Below are 22,891 nucleotides of genomic sequence, written 5' to 3' on the forward strand. Positions count from 1 at the left end.
TGGGGCTGGTGCGGGATCGGGCAGTGTTTCGTTCTGCTGTGCATGGGGTCGCTATGAGTCGGAAACGACTCGACGGCACTTAACAACAACAACAACAAAAATCATGCTGTACAGGGCCTTTTCCCCTCATCTACACAAGGAACTGTTGTTAGCAGGAGAGGGCTGAGGACTTGAGAATTAAGAATTGTCCTCTCTCACATGGACTCAGGAATGTGTTATTTTCTAGTAATTGTCTGGAAGTTATCTGAGCCATAGATTACCCTATGCTATTTATTTCTCTTCTTTACCAAAGAACATGAACTTATCCTGTTTGATCCCTTGGGTATTATGGCTTATGAGACCTCAGAGCATGGAGGTTCAAACGGTGTCTTGTTCAGTCAGACTGCTGGGGTCCCGGTGTGCAAGCTCCTCAACCTTCTTAGTGCCTGATGACATTGTGAGGAGCCTAATAGCACCCGTTCCCCAGGGTGGTTGTCAATGACCAGAGACAAGGTGCCCGCAAACCTCTTGTAGAGAGATTGACACATGGATGGAGTAAATTCTGTTAACCATTATTGTTTATTTACCTTCCATGAAAAGGTGATGAAACTAAAATTTAGTCCCAGTATAAGTAGAATGGAATCTACAATTTAGCTTTGAATTTCATAGTTTTAGAACTAAGCTCTGAAAATCGCCTTTGGTGTTTGTATATGTGTACCTCAAGACAAACTTGTTCATGCATTTTCAACAGATAAGAACAAAATTCATTACCAAGTGTTCACTGGGTACCTTCTGAACACTAACACCAGAGATACAGCAGCAAATTGTGTAGACATGGCCTGCTCCACTGACCTTCACTTGCCAGCGATGGTCACATCATGCCATTTGGCATTTCTCCTGAATGCTTCTTCCCTTTTCTGCTGTTTCTGTAATGACATAGTGAAGCAAATTATTTGAAAACAAAACAAAATTTAACCAACCTACAATCTCTTCCTTTTCCCTACACCCCCCAAAAGGGGACCTTCAGATGGCATAGTCCCACCCACAGTTTTATACACAACCATCATTTACATAGTTTCGCTTTTAGTTAGTTCAGGGTGTTGACAAAAATACCCTTTGTTTGCTGCTAGTGAGAATAAAGGAAGGGCACACACGTGTGTCTGGTTGGACAGGGATAGCTGGCCACATCATGGTTGTTGCTGGGTACCGTGGAGTCGACTTCAGCTCATAGAGACTCTGTGTGACACAGTTGAACTGTCCCATAGGGTTTTCTAGGTTGTAATCTTTATGGAAGCTGATTGCTTGGTCTTTCTCCCGCAGAGCCACTGGGTGAGCTCAGCCCGCAAACCCAAGCGCTTGACCATTGTACTGCCAGGGACCCTAACCATATCATTAAGACCAAGATATTACTATGGAAGCAAAATCCTTTTTTTTTTTTTTAAATAACTCTGTGGATGAGAAGATTCATCTTTCTGGCAGTTGATGACCTGCTTCAAATAATGGCAGATAAATAGGAAATTACATTTAAGTTCTCAGATAATCAGTGTAGTTCCTGATGTTAAGTTGCAAATTGTTGTTGTTGTTGTTATGTGCCGTCGAGTCGACCCCGACTTATAGCGACCCCTCCTTGGGTTTCCAAGGCAGTATCACTACGGAAGTAGACCACGTCTAAATGCTGAAGAGACCATGTAGGGCCCATGAAGAGATGATTTACTGGTGGTACCCTGGTGCTGCCGAAGAGGGAATCCTTCCAAAAGAGGAGACCTGACTCCAGCAGGCAATTTAATGCCTATAGGATCTGGTCCATGTGTTTAGCTACATTAAATACAAGTTAACATACATTTTACCTAAGTTCACATAGATTTTACGCAGAACGTTAAAGTGACAGTCCTTCTGGGGGAGGAACAAAAGAAAGAAAGAATTGAGAGTTTCTTGCTACAAAAATGATGATGCTCAAAAATTTTTGTCATCTGTTTTGAAATCCTTCTCCTTTTCTCTTTCAACAGATGACCCGAAAGCCATCATGGCTAACCTCACGGTAAGTAGTTCAAGTCTCCAGGCCTCTGCACGTGGAGCAGCCTCTGTGTGCTCACCTCTTGGGTTCAGCCCTTTGAGGGGTGGGAGGAACATCACTGTGACATCCTCTGTGATTGTCTAAGCTTTCAAACCTTGGGTCTGCTGATAGCCAATGGTTTTGGCTGTGCTATGAGCTGAGGATATTTGATCCTCTGAAAAGTAGTCATTCATGTTTGAACAAATCTTTACTCTCTCTGAACCAAATCTGCCCACCATACTGTTCTATCATTCCCCTAGTCTAGGATATAGACCTCAAAAGCACATAAGCATATAATCACATAAACATATAATTGACCTAAACACAAGCCAGTCTCCTCGTCTACTCTCCCTCCTTGACTTGACTTGGAACACTTGGGAAAGGCCTTTGAGTTTGGGTTGCTCTCAGTGGTAGTCTCATGAGTCTGGAATGTATCTTGAAAATTCCTAACTTACCTCTGATAACCTTCCAATATCATTCCCAAAGTTATCTACTCTCTGTGAACCTATTTGTTTTCCCTGTGTATTTTTTGATAAGAGGATAACAAATTCCCTCTTTTGTTTGGCTTAAAACCTCTTTCAACTTTTTAGAGGGACTTTTTCTAGAAGACATTCTATGTAAAGTCAAATTTCCATTTAAATTTCAGTGTAAAAAGCCAGATCAGCACTTTAAGCCTTACATGAAACAGCACCTTCCCAAACGTTTGCACTATGCCAACAACAGAAGAATTGAGGACATCCATTTACTGGTGGACCGCAGATGGCATGTTGCAAGGTAACTTGGGGATTGGCTGTCCCTTTCTCATCTTCACATCCACCTTTTTGAAAACTGGAGTGCCTTAAGGTCCTTAGCAATCAGAACAAAAATCTCAGTGGGAAATCTTACTGTTTGCAAAGATTTTGAATGCTGGATAAACCATTAGCACCGAGACAATGCATTTCTGTGTCGGGATCTCAGCATCTCAATGTCTCTTTGTGGCTTCTCAGCACATCTCTGTGTGTTTCTCTTTTGTTTTTCAAATTTACATTCTATCCTCTATTATTACTTCAGTAAGTTAAAAGAATCGCAGGGGACCTTACCCTAGCCCATTGGGCTGACTTAATCTCACTTGACCAGGCTTTGTGTCACACAGCAATGCTTATAGAGGACTTTGGAAAATGTTCAAATTAAAATCTGTTGTTGTGGGCATGTTTTAAACCAGTTGCCATCAAGTTGAATCTGACTTATGGTGACACCACATGTCTCAGTGTATAAGTGTGCTTCATAGGATTTTCAATGGCTGATTTTTTGGAGTAGATCACTAGATCTTTCTTCTGAGATACCCCTGGGTGGACTTGAACCTGCAGTGTCTATAGACTTTGTGGATGTTCTCCATTGCCTTAAAGATTTCAGATGTTTACCTTTTTTTGAATTAAAAATAGTCTCTAAGATTTTAGGAAAAGAAGTAATTGCTTAGGAGAATATACCCTATTAGGTCATCGGTGGTATTTAGTATTAAAAGAGATTATTCCCTGATTTTCAATATAGTATAGAATGGGCCCAAAGGCTCTAAATGCTACCAAGAGTTGACCATGAAAGGCTTATTGGTTTTCATGCAGACTCTGCAGCAGCTGTTCCTCACTCACTCTTGCTGAAACTTTCTCCTTAAGAAAAGTATTATGAGTCAGTCTATAGCAATAACTGAACAACTACTACATGTATTCTGGCTTGGTAATTTAATGAGTTACAAGAGAGAAGACAATGAGAAAATTTTGGTCTTTAGGAACTTTTTATCAATATGGAACTCTTGGAAAGAGGTATGTAACAAATGCATAAATATCCTGCTATAATTGTACATGGAAATACATAAAAGTTAAATATATAGGATTATGAAGACATGTACAAAGACCAAAAATGATCATAATCATTTAGAATAGGCATGGGGAGTCTTGTAGAATAATTAGAACATGGCTTGTGACCAACACAGTTTGGCTGAGAATGTCCTCTTCAGGATCTTTTATATGTGAGACAGCTTGGAAGGTAGAAAAGCCCAATGCTGGGCAGGGTTGGTGGCTTTAGGTAAACAAAACACAGGATTTGAATAGAAGTTACATGAAAGATGACAGGTGAGCAAATTAGTATGGACCAAAGCCAGGCATTTTAATGAGCAGTAAAATCCTTTTGATTTAACTCTTGTTTTCTTGAGATATATGCACCTATCTTATTCCATAAAATACCAGTGGCCGAAGAACCAAATGAGTTGTGGGATGACATCAAGAACATCATACATGAAGAAGGCAAAAGTTTAGTAAAAAGAAGAAAGGAAGAAAAGACCAAAATGGATGTAAGAAGAGACCCTGAAACTTGCTCTTGAACATGGAGTATCTAAAGTGAATGGACGAAATGATAAAATGAAGAGCTGAACAGAAGATTTCAAAGGATGACTTGAGAAGGTGAACTATTATAATGAAATATGCAAAGACTTGGAATTAGAAATCCAAAAAGGAAGAACATGCTTGGCATTTCTGAAGGAAATGAAGAAAAAACTCAAGACTCGAATTGCAATACTGAAGTATTCTATGGGCCAAATATTGAACGATGCAAGAAACATCAAAAGAAGACAGAAGGAACACACAATGTCACTGCACCAAAAAAAATTGGTTGATGTTGTGACATTTCAAGAGGCAGCATATGATCTAAGACCAATGGTATGGAAGGAAAAAGTCCAAGTTGCACTGAAGGAATTGGTGAAAAACAAAGATCTCAGAACTGATGGAATACCCATTGAAATGTTTCAACAAACAAATGCAGTGCTGGAGACACTTACTTTTTTATGCCAAGAAATTTGGAAGACAGCTACCTGTCCAGCTGACTGGCAGAGATCCATATATGTGCCCATTTTAAAGAAAGGTGATCCAACAGAATGTTGAAATTATTGAACAATATCATTAATATCACACAAAAGTAAAATTTTGCATTATATTGACAGGGAAATTCCAGAAATGTAAGCTGGATTCAGAAGAGGGTGTGGAACAAGGGATATCATTGCTGATGTCAGATGGATTTTGGTGGAAAGCAAAGAATACCAGAAAGATATTTACCTGTGTTTTATTGACTATGCAAAGACATTTGACTGTGTGGATGATAACAAATTATGGATAACATTGCAAAGAATCAAAACTCCAGAACACTTAATTGTGCTCATGAGGAACCTGTGCATAGACCAAAAGGCTGTCATTCAAATAGAACAAGGAGATACTGTATGGGTTAAAATCAGGAAGGGCTGTGTGTCAGGGTTGTATACTTTCACCATACTTATTCAATGTGTATTGTTGTTGTTATTATTTGCCGTCAATTTGGACCTGACTCACAGTGACCCCTCCTTGGGTTTCTGAGGCGTTATCACTATGGAAGTAGATTGCCCAACCTTCCTTCTGAGGAGTGGCTGGTGGGTGTGCTGAGCAAATAATCTGAGAAACTGGACTATATGAAGAGCATGGTGTCAGGACTGCAGGAAGACTCATTAACAACCTGCAGTATGCACAACTTTGCTTACTGAAAGTGAAGAAGACTTGAAGCACTTACTGATGTAGATCAAAGACTGTAGTCTTCAAGGTGGATTACACCTCAACATAAAACAACAATCCTCACAACTGGATCAGTAAGCAACCTCATAATAAATGGAGAAAAGATCGAAGGTGTCAAAGATTTCATTTTACTTGGATCCACAACCAACACTCATGGAAAGGGCTGTCAGAAAATCAGACATCGTATTACACTGGGCAAATCTGCTGCAAGGGACCTCTTTAAAGAATGGAGAAGTCACTTTGAAGACTAAAGTGTGCTTAACCTAAGCCATGGAATTTTCTTTTTTTTTTTAGCCATGGAATTTTCAATTGCTTCATATGCATGTGAAAGCTGGACAATGAATAAGGAAGCCTGCAGAAGAGTTGATACTTTTGAATTATAATGTTGGGGAGGAATACTGAAAATACCATGGACTCCCCAAAGAGCAAACAAGTCTGTCCTGGAAGAAGTGCAACCAGAATGTTCCTTAAAAGCGAGAATAGCTAGTCGTCATCTCACCTACTTTGGTCATGTTGTCAGAAGGGATCGGTCCTGGAGAAGGCTATCATGCTTGGCAAAGTAGAAAGTCATTGAAAAAGGAGACAGTCAAGGAGATGGATTTACACAGTGACTGCAATGGTGGCTTCAAGGATAGCAGGGATTTTGAGGATGCAGGACCAGGCAGTGTTTTGTTCTGTTGTAAATATGGTATGAGTTAGAGCTAACTTGATGGCACCTAACAACAACAATAACAGCAGCATCTTATTCCAAGTTGAAGGTACTTTTATTTTAAGAGTGGGGGCCCCTATGTTAGATTTCTTTTGTTTGTTTATCTTAAAACACTTTGCCTCAGTGCTATATACCCTGAATATAGGAAATATTTGTGTTAATAAACATGAAAGTTTTTTTTGGAAAATGACCACATGATACTTAAATAAAAGGTGTCATCTTGTCACAAAAAAGAAGGTCAAATGATCTTGAAGTCTAGAGAGCAATGATTTCATTTTTTCTGTTTCTAAATGGAAATGTTGTCAATGTGTGGGCAGGGTTTAGGTATGTAGAAAATCTAGATATTTAGATATGTTGCTATTGTTAATTTTGCCACTTACTTGCACTCTTTACTTGTAGTATACTGGTAGGTAAATGTGTATGCAAACATTTTTATAGAATACAGATTTCCATTCATTGATTAGAAACTGCATATTTAAAAAGTACCCACTATGTGCTTGGCACCGCATCTAGCAATGGGTGTGTAGAGATGAAGCAGATAAACAGCTTCTGAAGCCGAGGACCTTCGAGGCTGGGAGCTAGTGAAGCAAATAGGCAGAACATTACCTGTGATGTTTCCTGCTCGGAGCAAACGTGAGACACAGGAGGGCACATGACTTACGTTCCCAGATTCTTGTTCATCCTGAGGTGGTTGTCAAAGCAAAGGCATTTTTCACCACAAGGTTGAAACAGTTAGAATATGCCTTTAAAACCCACTTCTCAAAGGTTCTGTGTGCACGGACAATGGCTTTTTATCAGAGTGATTTCATGAGAGAGCCTGACTTATTATACAACTATTTCAATGTAGGAAACCTATGGATGTTTACAAGAAACCATCAGGAAAATGTTTTTTCCAGGGAGACCATGGATTTGATAACAAGCTCATCAGCATGCAGGTATAATCACAGAACTATGAACAGAAAATGTGTTTTGATGTTCTTTAGAAGGGGTGGGGAATAGTGGTGTGAGTGGAGCTGCCTAGTCTTCATGAAGAGATGAAGAGTGGCTACCAGATACCAGCTATGTTTAATTGTTTTTGTTTTCTTTTCTTTTGGAAGACTGTCTTTGTAGGTTACGGCCCAACATTTAAGTATAAGACTAAAGTACCTCCATTTGAAAACATAGAACTTTACAATGTTATGTGTGGTAAGTCACTTATTTAATCAAAACTAATAAAACAATCTTTAGTTAACATATGGATTTCCTCAATGTCAGAGAAAGAGATGAGGTGCCTGTTTTCCAGGACCACCTCATCTCCATCCTGTTAAAAATGTTGTAACTTGCTCATTGGTTGGAAGGATAGAATATCATCCCCTTCTAAGGCCTCTTTGTCTTCCTTCAACGTGGACTAATGGGGAGTTTTCACAGTGTTGCTGTTGGCAGCTTCCGACTGATCCAACATAGCATTACAGTGTGACATTGCTGGTCAGAGACCTGGTGAAGCAAGAGTTCGGCACCAAGCTTTCTCCTACGTCCACCTCTTGTGTTACAGCCCAGTTAAAAAATTGCCAGCACTCAACCTGGCTAGCTATTTATGTGCTCCTAATTATTTTTCTGCCTTGAGCTTCTAGTTGCTGAATGAGAACAACTTTTCCTATTTAGCAAGGGAGTGCCAGTCTGGTGGTTAGAGGGGGAGCCTGCAAGTCGGGTCTCCTGGGTTCTTTTCCCATCTTGGCTGCTGGCTCTCTCCTGTCTTGCCTCTCAGCTTAGGCAAGCCACTGTATGCCTGCTTGGCAACCATTCACTTGCTATGAAGTCAGCCTGTTCATCTCGCAGTGGCATTTCAAGGCGTAGGGCCAAAGCTTCCTCTTGCCCCCACACTTCTGTGGAGTGCATTGGAGGGCAAGCTTCTGGTTATTCATTGATTACATGTCTCATTGCAAAATTTGAAATGACACATAAAGGTACAGAAAGACAATGATCCTGGCACTGATGGTTCTTGAGTTGTAACTATCACAGACATGGGCAATTGCTAATTTAAACCCTGTTGCTTCCTTCTTTCTTTCTGTGCCTGTATCTTCCTGTAGTCAGGCAATAAGCATGGCTGTTTTAGAAAGCCAAGGCAAGGCATGGTCAGGTTAAAATGGTTCAGGAAGTAAAAGAGTGCCTACCATCTTAATTTGATTTGATCAGACTCTTATTTGTATTCCAAGGTTTTGGGGCCTTGGAGGTAGAATGGTTTTGATTCTCACCATGTCTCATCAAAGAACATTTAAGAAACACCTGGCCCTTTTCTTTGCTCTCACCAGATCTCCTGGGATTGAAGCCAGCTCCTAATAATGGGACCCATGGAAGTTTGAATCATCTCCTGCGTACTAATACGTTCAGGCCAGCCATGCCAGAGGAAGTTACCCGACCGAATTTTCCAGGAGTTACGTATCTTCAGTCTGATTTTGATCTGGGCTGCAGCTGTGATGATAAGGTAGTGCCAAAAGTAGAAATGATCTTTACAGTTATCATGGAGGAGCTTATTTGGTGAAGAACAGCTGTACCTAATAGAACTTTCTGTGATAATGGAAATAGTCTATATCTGGGCTATCCAAATGGTAGGCCTTGGCCACATGTGGTTTTGAGCACTTGGCAATATACTAGTGTGACTTAGGAACTGAGCTTTTTTTTTAATTTCATTTAATTTTATTACTTTAATTAGAAAAAGCCACAGCTGGCTTGTGGTTACCATATCATATAGCACACGTATAGAGAATAAAGGGCAAAAGGGAAGATTTGTAATAATAGCTAGAATTCCCCAAGACTTTATGTTTTCTTTCAACAACAGATCCCATGTTTGTAAGTCAGATTCCCAATAGGAAAGATAGCCTAAGCAGAAGAGATCTTTAAAGAGATTTTAAAGGAATGGTTTCCATCATGTTTAATGAGAGGACTTTATACAAAGGATGGCCCGGGTAAAGGGAAGCCGAGGAGGGGTAGTCACCTTGTGACTAGAAAACTGCCTCTCCTGAGGGTGAGAGAAAAGTTATTACAACATGGAGAGAGAGATGTGTGGGAAGGAACTGTGGTATTTGGTAGAGGGATGCAGTTGTTATTAGTAGGTGCCACTGAGTCACTTCCTACCCATAATGACCCTATGTACAATACAAAAAATACTGCCTGGTCCTGCACCATCATCCAAATCATTGCTGTGGTTGGGCCCACTGTTGTAGCCACTGTGTCAATCCATCTTGTTGAAGGACTTCCCCTTTTTTTGCTGACCCCATACTTTACCAAGCATGATGGCCTTCTGCAGGGACTGGTCGCTCTTGATAACATGTCCAAAGTATGTGAGATGAAGTCTTGACATCCTCACTTCTAAGGAGGACTGTGCTTCTTCCAAGACAGACTTGTTCATTCTCTGGCAGTCCATGGTATGTTCAATATTCTTCAGCAACACCATAAATCAACCGCATCAGTTCTTCTTCAGTCTCCTTACTCATTTATCAGCTTTCATATGCATATGAGGTGATTGAAAATACCATGGCTTGTGAGGGGTGCACTTTAGTCCTCAAGGTGACATCTGTGTGTTGTAACACTTCAAAGAGGTCCTTTGCAGCAGATTTTCCCAATTCAGTATGTTGTTAGATTTCTTCACTGATACTTCCGTGGTGGTTGCCTGTAAATCCAAGTGAAACGAAATCCTTGACAACTTCAATATTTACTAGTCTAGTTGTGAGGATTTCTGTTTTCTTCATGTTAAGGTATAATCCATACTGAAGGCTATAGTCTTTGGCCTTGATCAATAAGTGCTTTAAGGAGCTCTGGTAGCATAGTGCCTAAGGCACTTGACTGCTAACCAGAAGGCTGGCGGTTCAAACCCATCAGCCACTCCTTGGAAGGAAGGTTGGGCAATCTACTTTCGTCGTGATACTGCCTTGGCAACCCAAGTAGGGGTCGCTATGAGTCGGGGCCGACTCGATGACACATAACAACAACAACAGCTTTCTGCAAGCAAGGTTGTATCATCTTCAGCATGTCGTTAATGAGTCTTCCTCCAATCTTGGTGCTTTGTTCTTCTTCATATAGTCTAGCTTCTCAGACTAGTTGCTCAGCATACGGTTAGAATAAGTATGGTGAAAGATACACCCCTGACACACATCTCTCCTGATTTTAAACTATATAGTATCCCCTAGTTCTGTTTGAATCACTGGCTTTTCGTCTATGTACAGGTTCTGCATGAGCACCATTAAGTGTTCTGGAATTCCTGTTTTTAATAATATTACCCATAACTTATTATGATCCACATAGTCAAATGCCTTTCATTTCATTGACACAATGAAACGCAGGTAAACATCTTTCTGGTATTCTCTACTTTCAAACAAGATCCATCTGACATCAGCAATGTTATCCCTTGTTCCATGACCTCCTCTGAATTCAGTTTGAATTTCTGGCACTTCCCTGTTGATGTAGTACTGTTTTTGAATTATCTTTAGCAAAATTTTACTTGTGTGTGTTATTAATGCTATTGTTCAATAAGTTTTGCATTCTGTTGGATTACTTTTGTTTGGAATGGCCACCACTATGGAGGTTTTTCACTTGGTCGGGTAGCTACTTGGCAAATTTCTTGGCATAGATATATAAGAAAGCATTTCCAGGATTGCATTCATTTGTTGAAACATCTCAGTTGGTGTTCCATCAATTCCTGGAGCCTTATTTTTCACCAATGCTTTCAGTGTGGCTTGGACTTCTTCCTTTGGTACCATCTGTTCTTGATCATATGCTGCTTCCTGAAATGGTTGAATGATGACCAAAGCTTTTTGGTACAATGACTCTGTGTATCCCTTCCATCTTCTTTTGATGTCGTTCACTGTTTTGTCCATAGAATCCTTCAATATTTCAATTTGAGGCTTGAATTTTTCTCAGTTCTTTCAGCTTGAGAAATGCCAAGCATGTTATTTCCTTTTGGTTTTCTAACTCCATGTCTTTGAATGTTTAATTATAATAACTTACATATAATAATTGAGCCATCCTTTGAAATCTTCTATTCAGCTCTTTTACTTCATCATTTCTTCCACTGACTTTAGCTACTCTATGTTCAAGAGCAAGTTTGAGAATCTCTTCTGACATTCATTTTTGTCTTGTCTTTTCTTTCCTGTCTTTTTTAATGACCTTTTCTTCATATAGGATGTCTTTGATGTCAGCCCACAACTTGTCTGATCTTCAGTTTTTAATGCTAATTGTTAATGTGTCAGATCTGTTCTTGAGATAGTCTCCAAATTCAGATGAGATATCCTTTGGCTCTGGTGGAGTTTTAAGTGTCTTCAGCTTCAACTTGAATTTGGGTAAGAGCAATTCATGGTCTGTTCTGCAGTCAACCCCTGGCCTTGTTCTGACTGATGAGATTAAGCTTCTCCATCATTTCTTTCCACAGATGTAGTCAATTTGATTCCTGTGTATTCCATTGCTGAGGTTCATATGTATAGCCACTGTTTATGTTGTTGTAAAAGGTATTTTTCAATGAATATGTTGTTGGTCTTATAAAATTCTGTCATGTGATCTCCAGCATCATTTCTATTACCATGGCCTCATTTTCCAAGTACTGATCCATCTTTTTGTTTACATCTGGCACATTCCCATAACCAGAAATTATCAACACATCTTGATTGCATATTTGGTCAAGTTCAGACTGTAGAAGTTCGTAAAAATCTTCAATTGCTTTGGCTTTGGCTTTGGTGTTTGGTGCATAAATTTGAGGAATAGTAGTACTGACTGGCTTTCCTTATAGGTGCATGAATATTATCCTGTCACTGACAGCATTTTTTGATAATGAATGTGATGCCGTTCCTCTTCAGTTTGTCATTCCCAGCCTAGTAAGCCATAAAATTGTCTGATTGAAAATGGCCAATACCAGTCTATTTTAGCTCAGTAATGGCTAAGATACCTATCTTCAAACATTGCATTTCATTTTTGATAACTTCCAATTTTCCTGGCTTCATGCTTTATGTATTTGACATTCTGATTATTAATGGATGTTTGCACATGTTTCTTTTCATTTTGAGTCATGCTGTATCAGCAAATGAAGGCCCCCAAAACTTTACTCCATCTACATCATAGTACGACATAGTGACAGGTAAGTGGAGGATGCATTTAATGCACTGCAGCTTGGCAGCGTGAGAACTGTAGAGTAGATCCCCCCATCTTTCTCCTCCAATCTCTTGCTGGTGCATAGCATTAGTGATGCCCCCCAAAAAGCCAGATGGCAATGCAGTTCCTAGAGGTCAGCCTCTCCAGTACAGAACATTGTGGGTATGGTGCAAAGTGAATCTCAGGTTGCTAAAGGAGACTATCAACACATCATATTTTCATACTTTTTGAATACCAAACAGACTCCAAGTGTTAAGTGTCAATTTGCTTATTGGAATGACTGGTAGATTCGAACGCTGATCTTTTGGTTAGCAACCAAATGCCTTAACCATGGCACCACCAGAGCTCCTCAGTATCCTGAATGTATCTGTACAATTTCCGTACATGATTATGTATATATGTATTGTTGTTGTTGTTATGTGCCGTCGAGTTGACCCTGACTCATAGCGACCCTTCCTTGGGTTTCTGAGGCAGTATCACTACGGAAGTAGATTGCCCAACCTTCCTTCCGAGGAGTGGCTTGTGGGTTTGAACTTCCAGCCTTCTGGTTAGCAGTCAAGTGCCTTAGGCACTACACTACCAGAGCTCCCTGTAAATATGTATATATACTTTTTATTGTGATTTGGGTGAAAGTTTACAGAGCAAATTTGTTATCCATTCAATAGTTCATACATATTTTATTTTGTGACATTGATTGCAATCCCCACAATGTAACAACTCTCTTCCTACTTCCTCCCTTGGTTACTTTTTCCCTGTGTCCTTTTTTCCTATGCATTCCTGCCTTCTCAGTTTTCTCCCTGTACAAATCCTGAACTTCTGATGTCCCGTGGTTGATTCTTCAAAGGAGTGCACTTCTCTGGTATAATTGTTCACTCGCAGACCTATTGTTTGGCTCTTAAGTTAAGCCATGGAAGTGAGTTCAGTTTCAGGCCTGTAGGATAACTAGGAGCCATAGTCTGGGGGTTTCACAAGCTTTAATCAGACCAGTAAACCTGTTTTTTTTTTTTAAGATTTTTAGTACCCCCCCTCCCCCGCTCCCACCCCAAGTTCACATTGCTTCTTCTTCTTTTTTGTTTTAATTGTGATCTGGGTGAAAATTTACAGAGCAAATTCACTTTCCATACAGCAGGTCACATACACTTTGTCTCATGACATTGACTACAATTTACCCAAATGCAACAGTTCCCCTCCCACTTCTTCCTGATAGTTACCTCTTCCTTGTGTCCATTCCTCCATAAGATTTTTTGTTTTGTTCCACACTTTTCTCCCACTCTATCCAGGATCTCCAATTTTGATCTCTTTCTGAATGTTTGTCAGTGGTAGTTCTGGCCTCAGGGTTCCTATGGTCCAGTTGTCCTTCGGACTAATTGTTACCATGCATCTTTGATTATTTTCACTCTTCTTTGCTGCAGATGAGGAGAGACCAATGAATACATCTTAGATGGCCATTTCCAAGCTTTTCATACCTCAGACACTACTCATCAAAATAGGATGTAGGACAATATTTTTGTGTACTATGTTATGTCAATTGAGCTTAATGTCCCCTATGACCATTGTTCTGAGACCTTAGGCCCAGTGATTCACTCCTTCAAGGTGTTTGGTTGTGGCTAAGAAGTTATCATATCTTTGCCCCTGTTCACTCTATTATATATATAAACATTTTTATAGCACATGCAAATATATATGTAGAGATATCATTTGTCAAACCTATATTCCTGTTGGCCTACTCATACTTGATCATCTTGACTGTCTACCTGTGTATCCAATCGTATATTAATGTTAGTTATTACTAATAATGCAGTATTGTGCATGTCATAGTATTCACCTTTGTTGTCTGCACCTCTTGTGCACCTCTCTGTGTTTTCCTTTTCCTTAGTGACATTGTGCTTGTCACCTGCTTTTGGTTTATTGCCTTTCCTGTCATCCACATCAATACTTGTCTCTTACCTAGCTAACAGTCCCTTTCCCACCCCCATTCCTGGCAACCAACAAAGAAAGTTTCCTTCCATATGTAAACCTTCCCTTGACTTTTTATAATAGTTGACTCACATAAATATTTGTCCTTCTGTGATTGACTTATTTCACTGAGTGTGTTGTTCTCCAAGTTGTTTTATGTTAAGAGCTGTTTCATGGATTCTTTACTATTCTTTAATGTTGCATAGTACTCCCTTGTGTGTTTGTACCATACTTTTGTTTCTTCATTCTTCTCTTGATGAACACTTAGGTTGTTTCCATCTGTTTAATTGTGATTAGTGCTGTGATGAACATGAGTGTGCATGTATCTATTTGTGTTCTGGCTTTCACTTCTTTAGGATACATAGCTAATAGTGGGATTGCTTGATCAAATGGTATTTCTAGTTCCAACTTTTCCACAGTGGTTGTACCATTTTACAGTTCCATCAACAGTATATGAGAGTTCTCATCTGTCCACAGTCTCACTGATATTTGTTGTTTTCTGTTTTGTTGAACTTTGCCATTATTGCTGGGGTGAGATGGTATTTCGTTGTTTTGATTTGCATCTCTCTAATGGCTAATGATCGTGAGCATTTCTTCATGTGTTTGTTGGCTGCCTTTATATTTTCTTTGGTGGAGTGTCTGTTCATGTCCTCTGTCCATTTTTTAAATGGATTGTTTGTCTTTTTGATGTTGAAGTGTTGAAGTTTTCTATAATTTTAGAGATAAGTCCCTTGTCTGATATGCCATTGCTGAATATTTTCCCCTAATCTATAAGTTCATTTCAGTCTTTTGGAGCATTCTTTTGATGTGCATAAGAATTTGATTTTTAGAAAGTCCCAAACATCTAGTTTATGTTCTGCTGTTTATGCATTTTTGGTTATGTTTGGTAGTCTATTTATGCCATAAATTAGGGCCCCTCAGTTAGCCTCTATTTTTTTTTTTTTTTTTTTTGATGGACTTCATAGTTTCAGGTTTTATATTTTGGCCTTGGATCCATCTTAAGTTAGTTTCTGTGCATGGTGTGAAGTATGGCTCTTGCTTCGTTTTCTGCAAATGTATATCCAGTTTTGCCAGCACCATTTGTTAAAGAGACTATTTCTTCCACATTTAATGTGTTTTGGCCCTTTGTCAAAGATCACCTTTTCATAGGTGGATGTGTCTATTTCTGGATTCTTAATTCTGTTCCACCAATAGCAGGCTGTTTTGACTATGATGGCTGTATGGTAGGTTTTGAGATTGAGGAATGTGAGACTTCCTACTTTGTTCTTCTTCAGTAGTGCTTTGCTTGTCTGAGGGCTCTTTCCTTTCCATATAAACTTAGTGATTGTTTTTTACATATCCCTAAAGAATTTTGATGTCCTTCTGCAGAAACTAGTCCCTTTTGACAACATGACCAAAGTACATGAGATGAAGTCTCGCCTTTCTTGCTTCTAAGGAGTATTCTGTCTTCCTCCAAGACAGATTTGTTTGGTCTTCTGGAAGTCCATGTTTTTTTTCAGTATTATTTGTCAACAGCACAATTTACTTCTCACTGGAGAAGAATACCATGCTTGCTAAAGTAGAGGGTCAGCAAAAAGGGGAAGAACCTCAACCAGATGGATTCAACCATAGGCTCAATCATAACAAAGATTGTAAGGACAGCGCAGTGTTTCATTCAGTTGTACATTGGGTCACCATGAATCAGAGCCAACTCAACGGCACCTAATAACAGACTGTTGGTAGAACCTGGACCGGAATAGTATTGAATATATACATTGCTTTATGTAGTATTGACATTTTCACAGTGTTCAGTCTTCCTATTCATGAGCATGGTACATTTTTCTATTTATGTAGGTCTTATAGTTTCTTGTAGTAGTGTTTTGTAGTTTTCTTTGTATAGGTCTTTTGTGTCCCCGGTAAGATTTATTCCTAAGTAGTTTATCTTTTTGGTAGCTATTGTAAATGGCATTGTTTTCCTTTTCAGTGATGTCTTTAGATGTAGAAGAATCAAACTGATTTATTTATGTTGCTCTTGTATCCTGCCACTCTGTATCTTCCAATTATTCCAGAAATTTTTTGCTGAGTCTTTGGGATTTTCTATGTATATGATCATATAACTGGGTTATATGAGATAATTTTAATTCTTTTTTGCTAATTTGGGTGCCTTTTATTTCTCTTTCTTCCCTTATTGCCCTGGCTAGGACTTCCAATATGATGTTGAATAGAAGTGGTGATTGAGGGCATCCTTGTCTGGTTCCTGTTTGCATGGGGAATGAATGCTTTCAGTCTCTTTCTGTTGAAAATAATGTTGGCTGTTGGTTTTGCATGTATGCCATTTATTATGCTAGAAGGAATTTCCCTTCTATTCCTATTTTGTTGGTAGTTTTTTTTTTTTTTTTTAAATCAGGAATGGGTGTTGAATTTTATCAAATGCCTTTTCTGCATTGATTGATGTGATCTTGTGGTTCTTTTCATTTGTTTTATTTATTTGATGGATTACATTGATTGTTTTTCTAATGTTTTTCTTTGCATACCTGGTATGAATCTCACATAGTCTTGATGTATTATTTTTTTGATATAGAGTTAGATTCTGTTGGCTAGGATTTTGGTGAGATTACATCTATATTCAGGAGAGATATTGTTCTGTAATTTTTCATTTTAGTGGTGTCTTTGCCTGGCTTTGGTATCAGAGTTATGCTTGCTTCATAAAATGAATTTGGGAGTTTTTCATCCTTTTCTATGTTCTTGAACAGTTTGAATAGGATTGAGTCAGCTCTTTGAATCTTTGGTAAAATTCTCCAGTGAATCCTTCTAGGGCAGGAGTTTTTGGTGGTGTTGTTTGTAGTAGTTTTTTTTTTTTTTTTTTTAATGACCTATTCAATTTCTTTTCTTCTATGGATCTGTTCAAATTTTCTACCTCAATCTGTGTTAGTTTAGGTAGGTAGTGCATTTCTAGAAACCTGTCCATTTCTTCTAGGCTTTCAGATTTGTTGAAGTACAGTTCCTCATAGTATCCTGATACTATTCTTTTTATTTCAGTTTGTAGTGTTGTGATGCTACCCATTCCATTTCTTGTTTGTGCTATTTGTATCTTCTCCTTTTCCTTTATTAAATTTGCCAGTGGTTTGTCAATTTTATTAATCTTTTTCAAAGAATCAACTTCTTGTCTTATTGAATCTTTCCTTTTTATTTTCTGTTTCATTTCTTTCTGCTTGAATATTTATTATTTATTTTCTTCTGGTGACTGTATCCTTTTTTAGCTGCTCTTTTTGTTAATTGTTGCACATGTTAGATTAAGGTATTGATTTTGGCTTTGCTTCTTTTTTGATATATGCATTTATTGCTATAAATTACCCTGTGAGCACTGCTTTTGTTGTGTCCCAAGGGTATTGGTATGTTGTGATTTTACTGTCATTTGATTCAAGGAATTTTTTAAGTTCATCTTTTATTTCTTCTATTACCTAGTAGTTTTTAAGTAGGATGTTATTCAGTTTGCATTTGTTTGCTTTTTTTTTCTTGATCTTATTATTACTGATTTCTAATTTTTTATCATTATGATCTGAGAAAGATGCTTTGAAGCATTTTGATGTTTTCAAATTTATTGAGGCTTGCTTTGTGACCTAATATGTTGTCTATTTGGAGAATGTTCCATGTTTGCTGGAAAAGAATGCATATTGTGCTGTTGTTAGGTGAAGTGTTCTCTGTATGTCTGTAAGGTCAAGTTGGTTGGTTGTATTGTTAATTCTTTTCTGTCTTTGTTTAGTTCCTTTCTAGTTGTTTCTTTCATTGAAAGTGTATTAAATCTGGTATTACTGTGGAGTTGTCTATTTCTCTTTACAATTCTGTTAATGTTTGATTTATGTATTTGGGGGCTCTTTTATTAGGCGCAAAGATGTTTATTATGGTTATGTCCTCTCATTCAATTGATGGATTTTGTCTTAAAGTCTTTCTTTTTAATCAGAAATTAATATTGCCACTGCTGCACTTTTTTGATTGCCTTGTACTTGATAAATTTTTTTCTAACCTTTGATTTTTTCATCTCTTTTTGTCTTTGGATTTAAGATGTGTCTCTTATAGAGAGCATATTGATGCACCACGTTTTCTTTATCCAGTCTGCAGCTCTCCCTCTCTTGAGTGGTGCATTTAATCCATTTACATTCAGTGTAATTATTGACAAGTATGAATTTATTGCTGTCATTTTGTGCTTTGTTGTGGTGTTGCTGATTTCTTTGTTCCATTTTATTTTCTGTTTTGAGTTGATTTTGTTCATTTTTTTAAAAAAAATCATTTCCCTCACTGCTATTGTTTTAGTATTTGCTAAATATTTGTGCCTTTCCTCTTTTATGTTATTGGGAATGTTTATTCATTGTCTTTGAGGTTACACTGTCACTTATTATTTTCTTCCCAAATTTAAAATAGTACATTTTATCTAGAAAATCATCTTGACTTCCTCTCCCTTTGCAAGTTCTATACCTCTACCATTTAATCCATCTTTCTGCTTTGCAGTTGTCTTCATTTACCAATTGATGTTTCTGGTTCTGTTTTCTGCCTTGTAAGTTTAATTTACTTTGGATACTTCTATATTTAGTTTAGTTTCAGGGTTATGTTGTCTTGTGTGTTAATATGAAGTTGTCTGCTGTTTGTTGGTTCTTTGTCGAAATGACTCCTTTTAGCATCTCTTGTAAGGTTGGTCTGGTTTTTCCTGTGCTGCTTTTAGGATTCTTTTTCTGTTTTTGGTTTTAGAAAGTTTGTTCATGATCTGTCTTGGTGATTTTCTTTTGGAGTCTATCCTTTTTGGGGTTCATTGAACTTGTATGTGTATCTTCTTGTCTTTCATCATATTAGAGAAGCTCTCTTCTAACAAATCTTTGACAATTTTCTCTATGGTTTTAATTGTCTCTTTCTGTTCTGGAATGCTGATCACACTAAAGTTATTCCTCTTGATTGTATCTCACATAAATCTTAAGGCTTTTTTATTTTGTTTTTGTTGTTCTTTTTTTCCAATTTTTCTCTTAACAAAGTAATCTTGAGAGATTTGTCTTCAGTATCACTAATTCTGTCTTTTGTTAACTAATTTCAACTCCTTTGCCCTTTCAATGTATTATCTATTTCTGCAATCTTAGTATTAATTTTCTGGACATCTATTTACTGTTTTTGTATAATTTCTAAATTTTCATTTATTTTGTCAGTTTGTTCTTATATTATTTTCCTAAATTCAAATTCTTCCAGGGTTTTGTCTGTTTTTTTTTTTTTTAACCTTGATTTTGTCAGTGTTTTCCTTGGTCTGTCTCTGTTGAAAGTACCTAAATATAATTTTTTTTTAATTCCTTCTCAACTAGTTCCAGTGCCACTTCTACTTTAGGGAGGTATTCTGGCTCTGAATTCTGATCCTTTGTTTGTATCATCTTGCTTCTTTGTGTGGCCTGGGATTGTCAGTTGTCTCTCAGACATTGTGAAATCATTGTATATATATTTAATTTGCTATTGTATATTGATGTGATTCACCCAAGTTTTTTTGTTTTTCTTTCTCTTTACTTTGTTTTGATGTATCTGAGTAAGTGTACTCTTCACTAGTTTGGCAGCACTTAGGCACTCACCTCCTGTCTCTTGGTGGGTGTGATAGAGAATGAGAATGTGCACACAGCTCTATTTTAGCTATTCATATAGAGCAGTTGAGGGCAGGTTGGGCTGTTATTAGTTGCCATCTATCATCAATCAGTTGATATGGAAGCAAGTGGTGGCCCTCACCCAGTGGGTGACTTCAGGAGGTGCAGGTTTTATTGCTTTGTGTGGGTACAATTGCTATCTCTGCTTTTCTGGTTGCAGCCACCATCATGGTTGCCCATTGCAGTCCTTGGCAAGTAGAACTGATTATCAGCTTGATGTCCTAATCAGAATACTGCCTGCAAATATTCAAAATGGCCATGTCATCAGGCCAGTCAACAGTCCACAGCTCCATTTGTCTCCTTATTCACTCTTTTCTTTCAGTTTCTTCTATAGTCAGTATTTAATGCACATCTTTATCCTTCCCTTCAAAGCTCAGGGTTCCAGGATTATCCTCTGTATCTGTCTCAGTTGGACTTTTGTTTATTTGTTGTAGAGATCTAGGTAGCTTCTATGCGTATTCTACCATCTTGCTGGAAGTCTTCCTTTAATAATATCTTAAGTTATCTAGTATGTTTATTTTAAATATTATATAATATTCCTTTAAATATCTCACTTATTATAAATTTTTGTATAGATGCTATTATGCTAGTTATATTCTGAAATTATTTGATTTACCATTATGGTTTTGAGACTTATACATATTAATACAGGAAATTTAGTTTGCTCATTTTACACTGATATTTAGCACATAAGTAAATAAATATACTATAATGATTTTATTCATTTTCCTATTTGAGAACATTTGGTCCTTTCTAATTGTTATTTCTTACAAACAGTCTGCAAAAGACATTATTGCAAATGTCTTCTTGTGTACATATGCTAGAGTGTTTCTAAGATATATAGTGAAGGGTAAATTTGCTGTATTATTACTTTTCAAATTGCTGGGTCATTACTTTTCATCTTTGGAAAAAGTGATTCCATAAATTACTTTGGAAATCACTTTAGTGTACCTCAGGATCAACTGAAATATTGAGGCACCATTCGAATTAACTTACATATATGGTTCCAAATAATCATTGTCAACAGGGGAGGTTGGTATACAATTTTAAGAAAAGGAAACAGAGTCATGGAGAAATTAAAAAGGATGCCCAAGGCCATAGATTTACTAGGAAGTGGAACCTAAAATGAGTTTGAGACAAACTAGTAATTCCTCTACAGGGCTTATGATAATTGCTGGAGTTTAGGATTCCCTTTTGAATTTAGCAAGCACTAAGTAGAGAGAAGAGTGCAGGAAGGAAAGAAAATTTCTGATTTGCTTTCTCTTTTCTTTTTCTTTTTTTCCTTTTCTGGTTTTCACACATGAAGAGCAAATTGGATGAACTCAACAAACGCCTTAATATAAAAGGGTCTACTGAAGGTAAGGGGTTGATGCCAAAAGCAATCAGATATGCTTTGTTTCCTAGTTTTCAAAAATTGAAGAAAGCTCTCATTTACTTAATAGTGTAAGCACAAATATTTTTTAAAATTATAATTTGGATTGCAAAGTGATATTTGTGTTCATCTGGCACAAGGTACTGGTTTATTATATGTACACAACATGCCAACTGCCAGCTGTATAATTATCAGAAAATTTCCATTAGCTTTTTACCTCCAATAGTTTTTAAGTCCCTCGCAAAACAGAAATCCATTCTGTATCTGATGGACCATAAGTTAAATGGTGATGGGAATGCCTATAAAGGGAATTGTAGTTAATGATTATAAATAATAGCATCTGGTACCTTTACTGATGCTCACCTATCTGGAAAGTCAGTGTGTATGTTGTAGTAGAGAGAGATTCACGGAAGAAACCAAATCAGAACTCCTTCTTGCACCTTCACTCATTCTTCTCTTATTGTGTGTACAGTGATAACAAGCACATAATTGTCAACATTTACAAGCTTATGCAAAGACAAAAAATATCCCCAAACCTCAGTGGTTTGTATCAATAGAAACATATTCTTGTCCATATTTCAGCATGCTGACTATAGGTCACATGTGTCTTTGCCCAATATATACTCTTCATCCTAGAATCTATACTGAAGACATCAAGGATATCCCCTTTGCATAGCAGAGGGAAATGGGTAATGGCTGACGGTGCAATGGGTCTTATTGCTTCAGCTTTTTTGAAGCGTATGTCACTTCTATTTACAATTCACTGGTCTAAGCTGAGTACATGATACCAATGGCTCATGGAAATATATTCTGCCCACAAGGACACTGTCTTGTAAGTCACATGAAGTGGGTGGTGGTATATAATCCTCTTTTGAAGGCAGTGAATACATGGGAACAATAATACAGTGTACTACACAAGCTCTTTCTGTTGATTTTGAAATGTTAGAAAATTTGAAGAAAACAGAGGAAGGGATGATTCTTTACAGGTTACTACAGTAGATGCGATAGCATGTGGTAACAAAAGAGAGAATGACTGTTGCTGTTGTTAGTTGCCATAGATCATTTCTGACTGGTGGTGACCTTATGTATAAAGAACAAAACATTGCCCAATCCTGTGCCATCATTTAGTGAACAACCAAGAGTGTATTAAAAAGAGGATAGAACAGTCCAAGCCATCTAGTAAAGAAGCGTATAGTCAAATTCTTCTGAGAGCATCACTTGGGCTGTTAGCTTACACATGGTTCTGTTTATCATGTGAGCTCTTTCCAATCAGATTAAGTACACTGAGGAATCAAGTATTAAGATTTTATTTACTTATTTTCTCTCTTCATAAAGATCTTCATCTGCCTCCTCCTTCCCTTTTCTGCATCACCATCGTCTTTCTTCTGCCTTTGATCATAGAATACACAAACTCTACGGCAGAAAATTGGATGAGCACGGCTTTGAAGATAGGACTCGGTTGGCAATAAACCAAAAACAAAACAAAACAAAACCCAC

At 37.7% G+C, this 22,891-nt stretch overlaps 1 protein-coding gene across 1 annotated transcript in view; it reads left to right on the top strand.

The window, feature by feature from the left end:
* The window catches only part of ENPP2 (ectonucleotide pyrophosphatase/phosphodiesterase 2), a 95,824-nt gene that overhangs the window by 53,417 nt on the left and 19,516 nt on the right, over positions 1–22,891 (top strand). Inside the window, exons 15-20 of the mRNA XM_042781790.1 lie at positions 1,986–2,017; positions 2,679–2,806; positions 7,155–7,242; positions 7,405–7,492; positions 8,596–8,768; positions 21,329–21,380. Of these exons, the coding sequence (XP_042637724.1) occupies positions 1,986–2,017; positions 2,679–2,806; positions 7,155–7,242; positions 7,405–7,492; positions 8,596–8,768; positions 21,329–21,380 (561 nt within the window). The remainder of the gene's footprint in view (positions 1–1,985; positions 2,018–2,678; positions 2,807–7,154; positions 7,243–7,404; positions 7,493–8,595; positions 8,769–21,328; positions 21,381–22,891) is intronic.

This window comes from Orycteropus afer, unplaced genomic scaffold, assembly GCF_000298275.1.
Source record: "Orycteropus afer afer isolate SDZICR_OR568_19922 unplaced genomic scaffold, OryAfe1.0 scaffold00173, whole genome shotgun sequence".
Lineage (NCBI taxonomy): Eukaryota > Metazoa > Chordata > Mammalia > Tubulidentata > Orycteropodidae > Orycteropus > Orycteropus afer.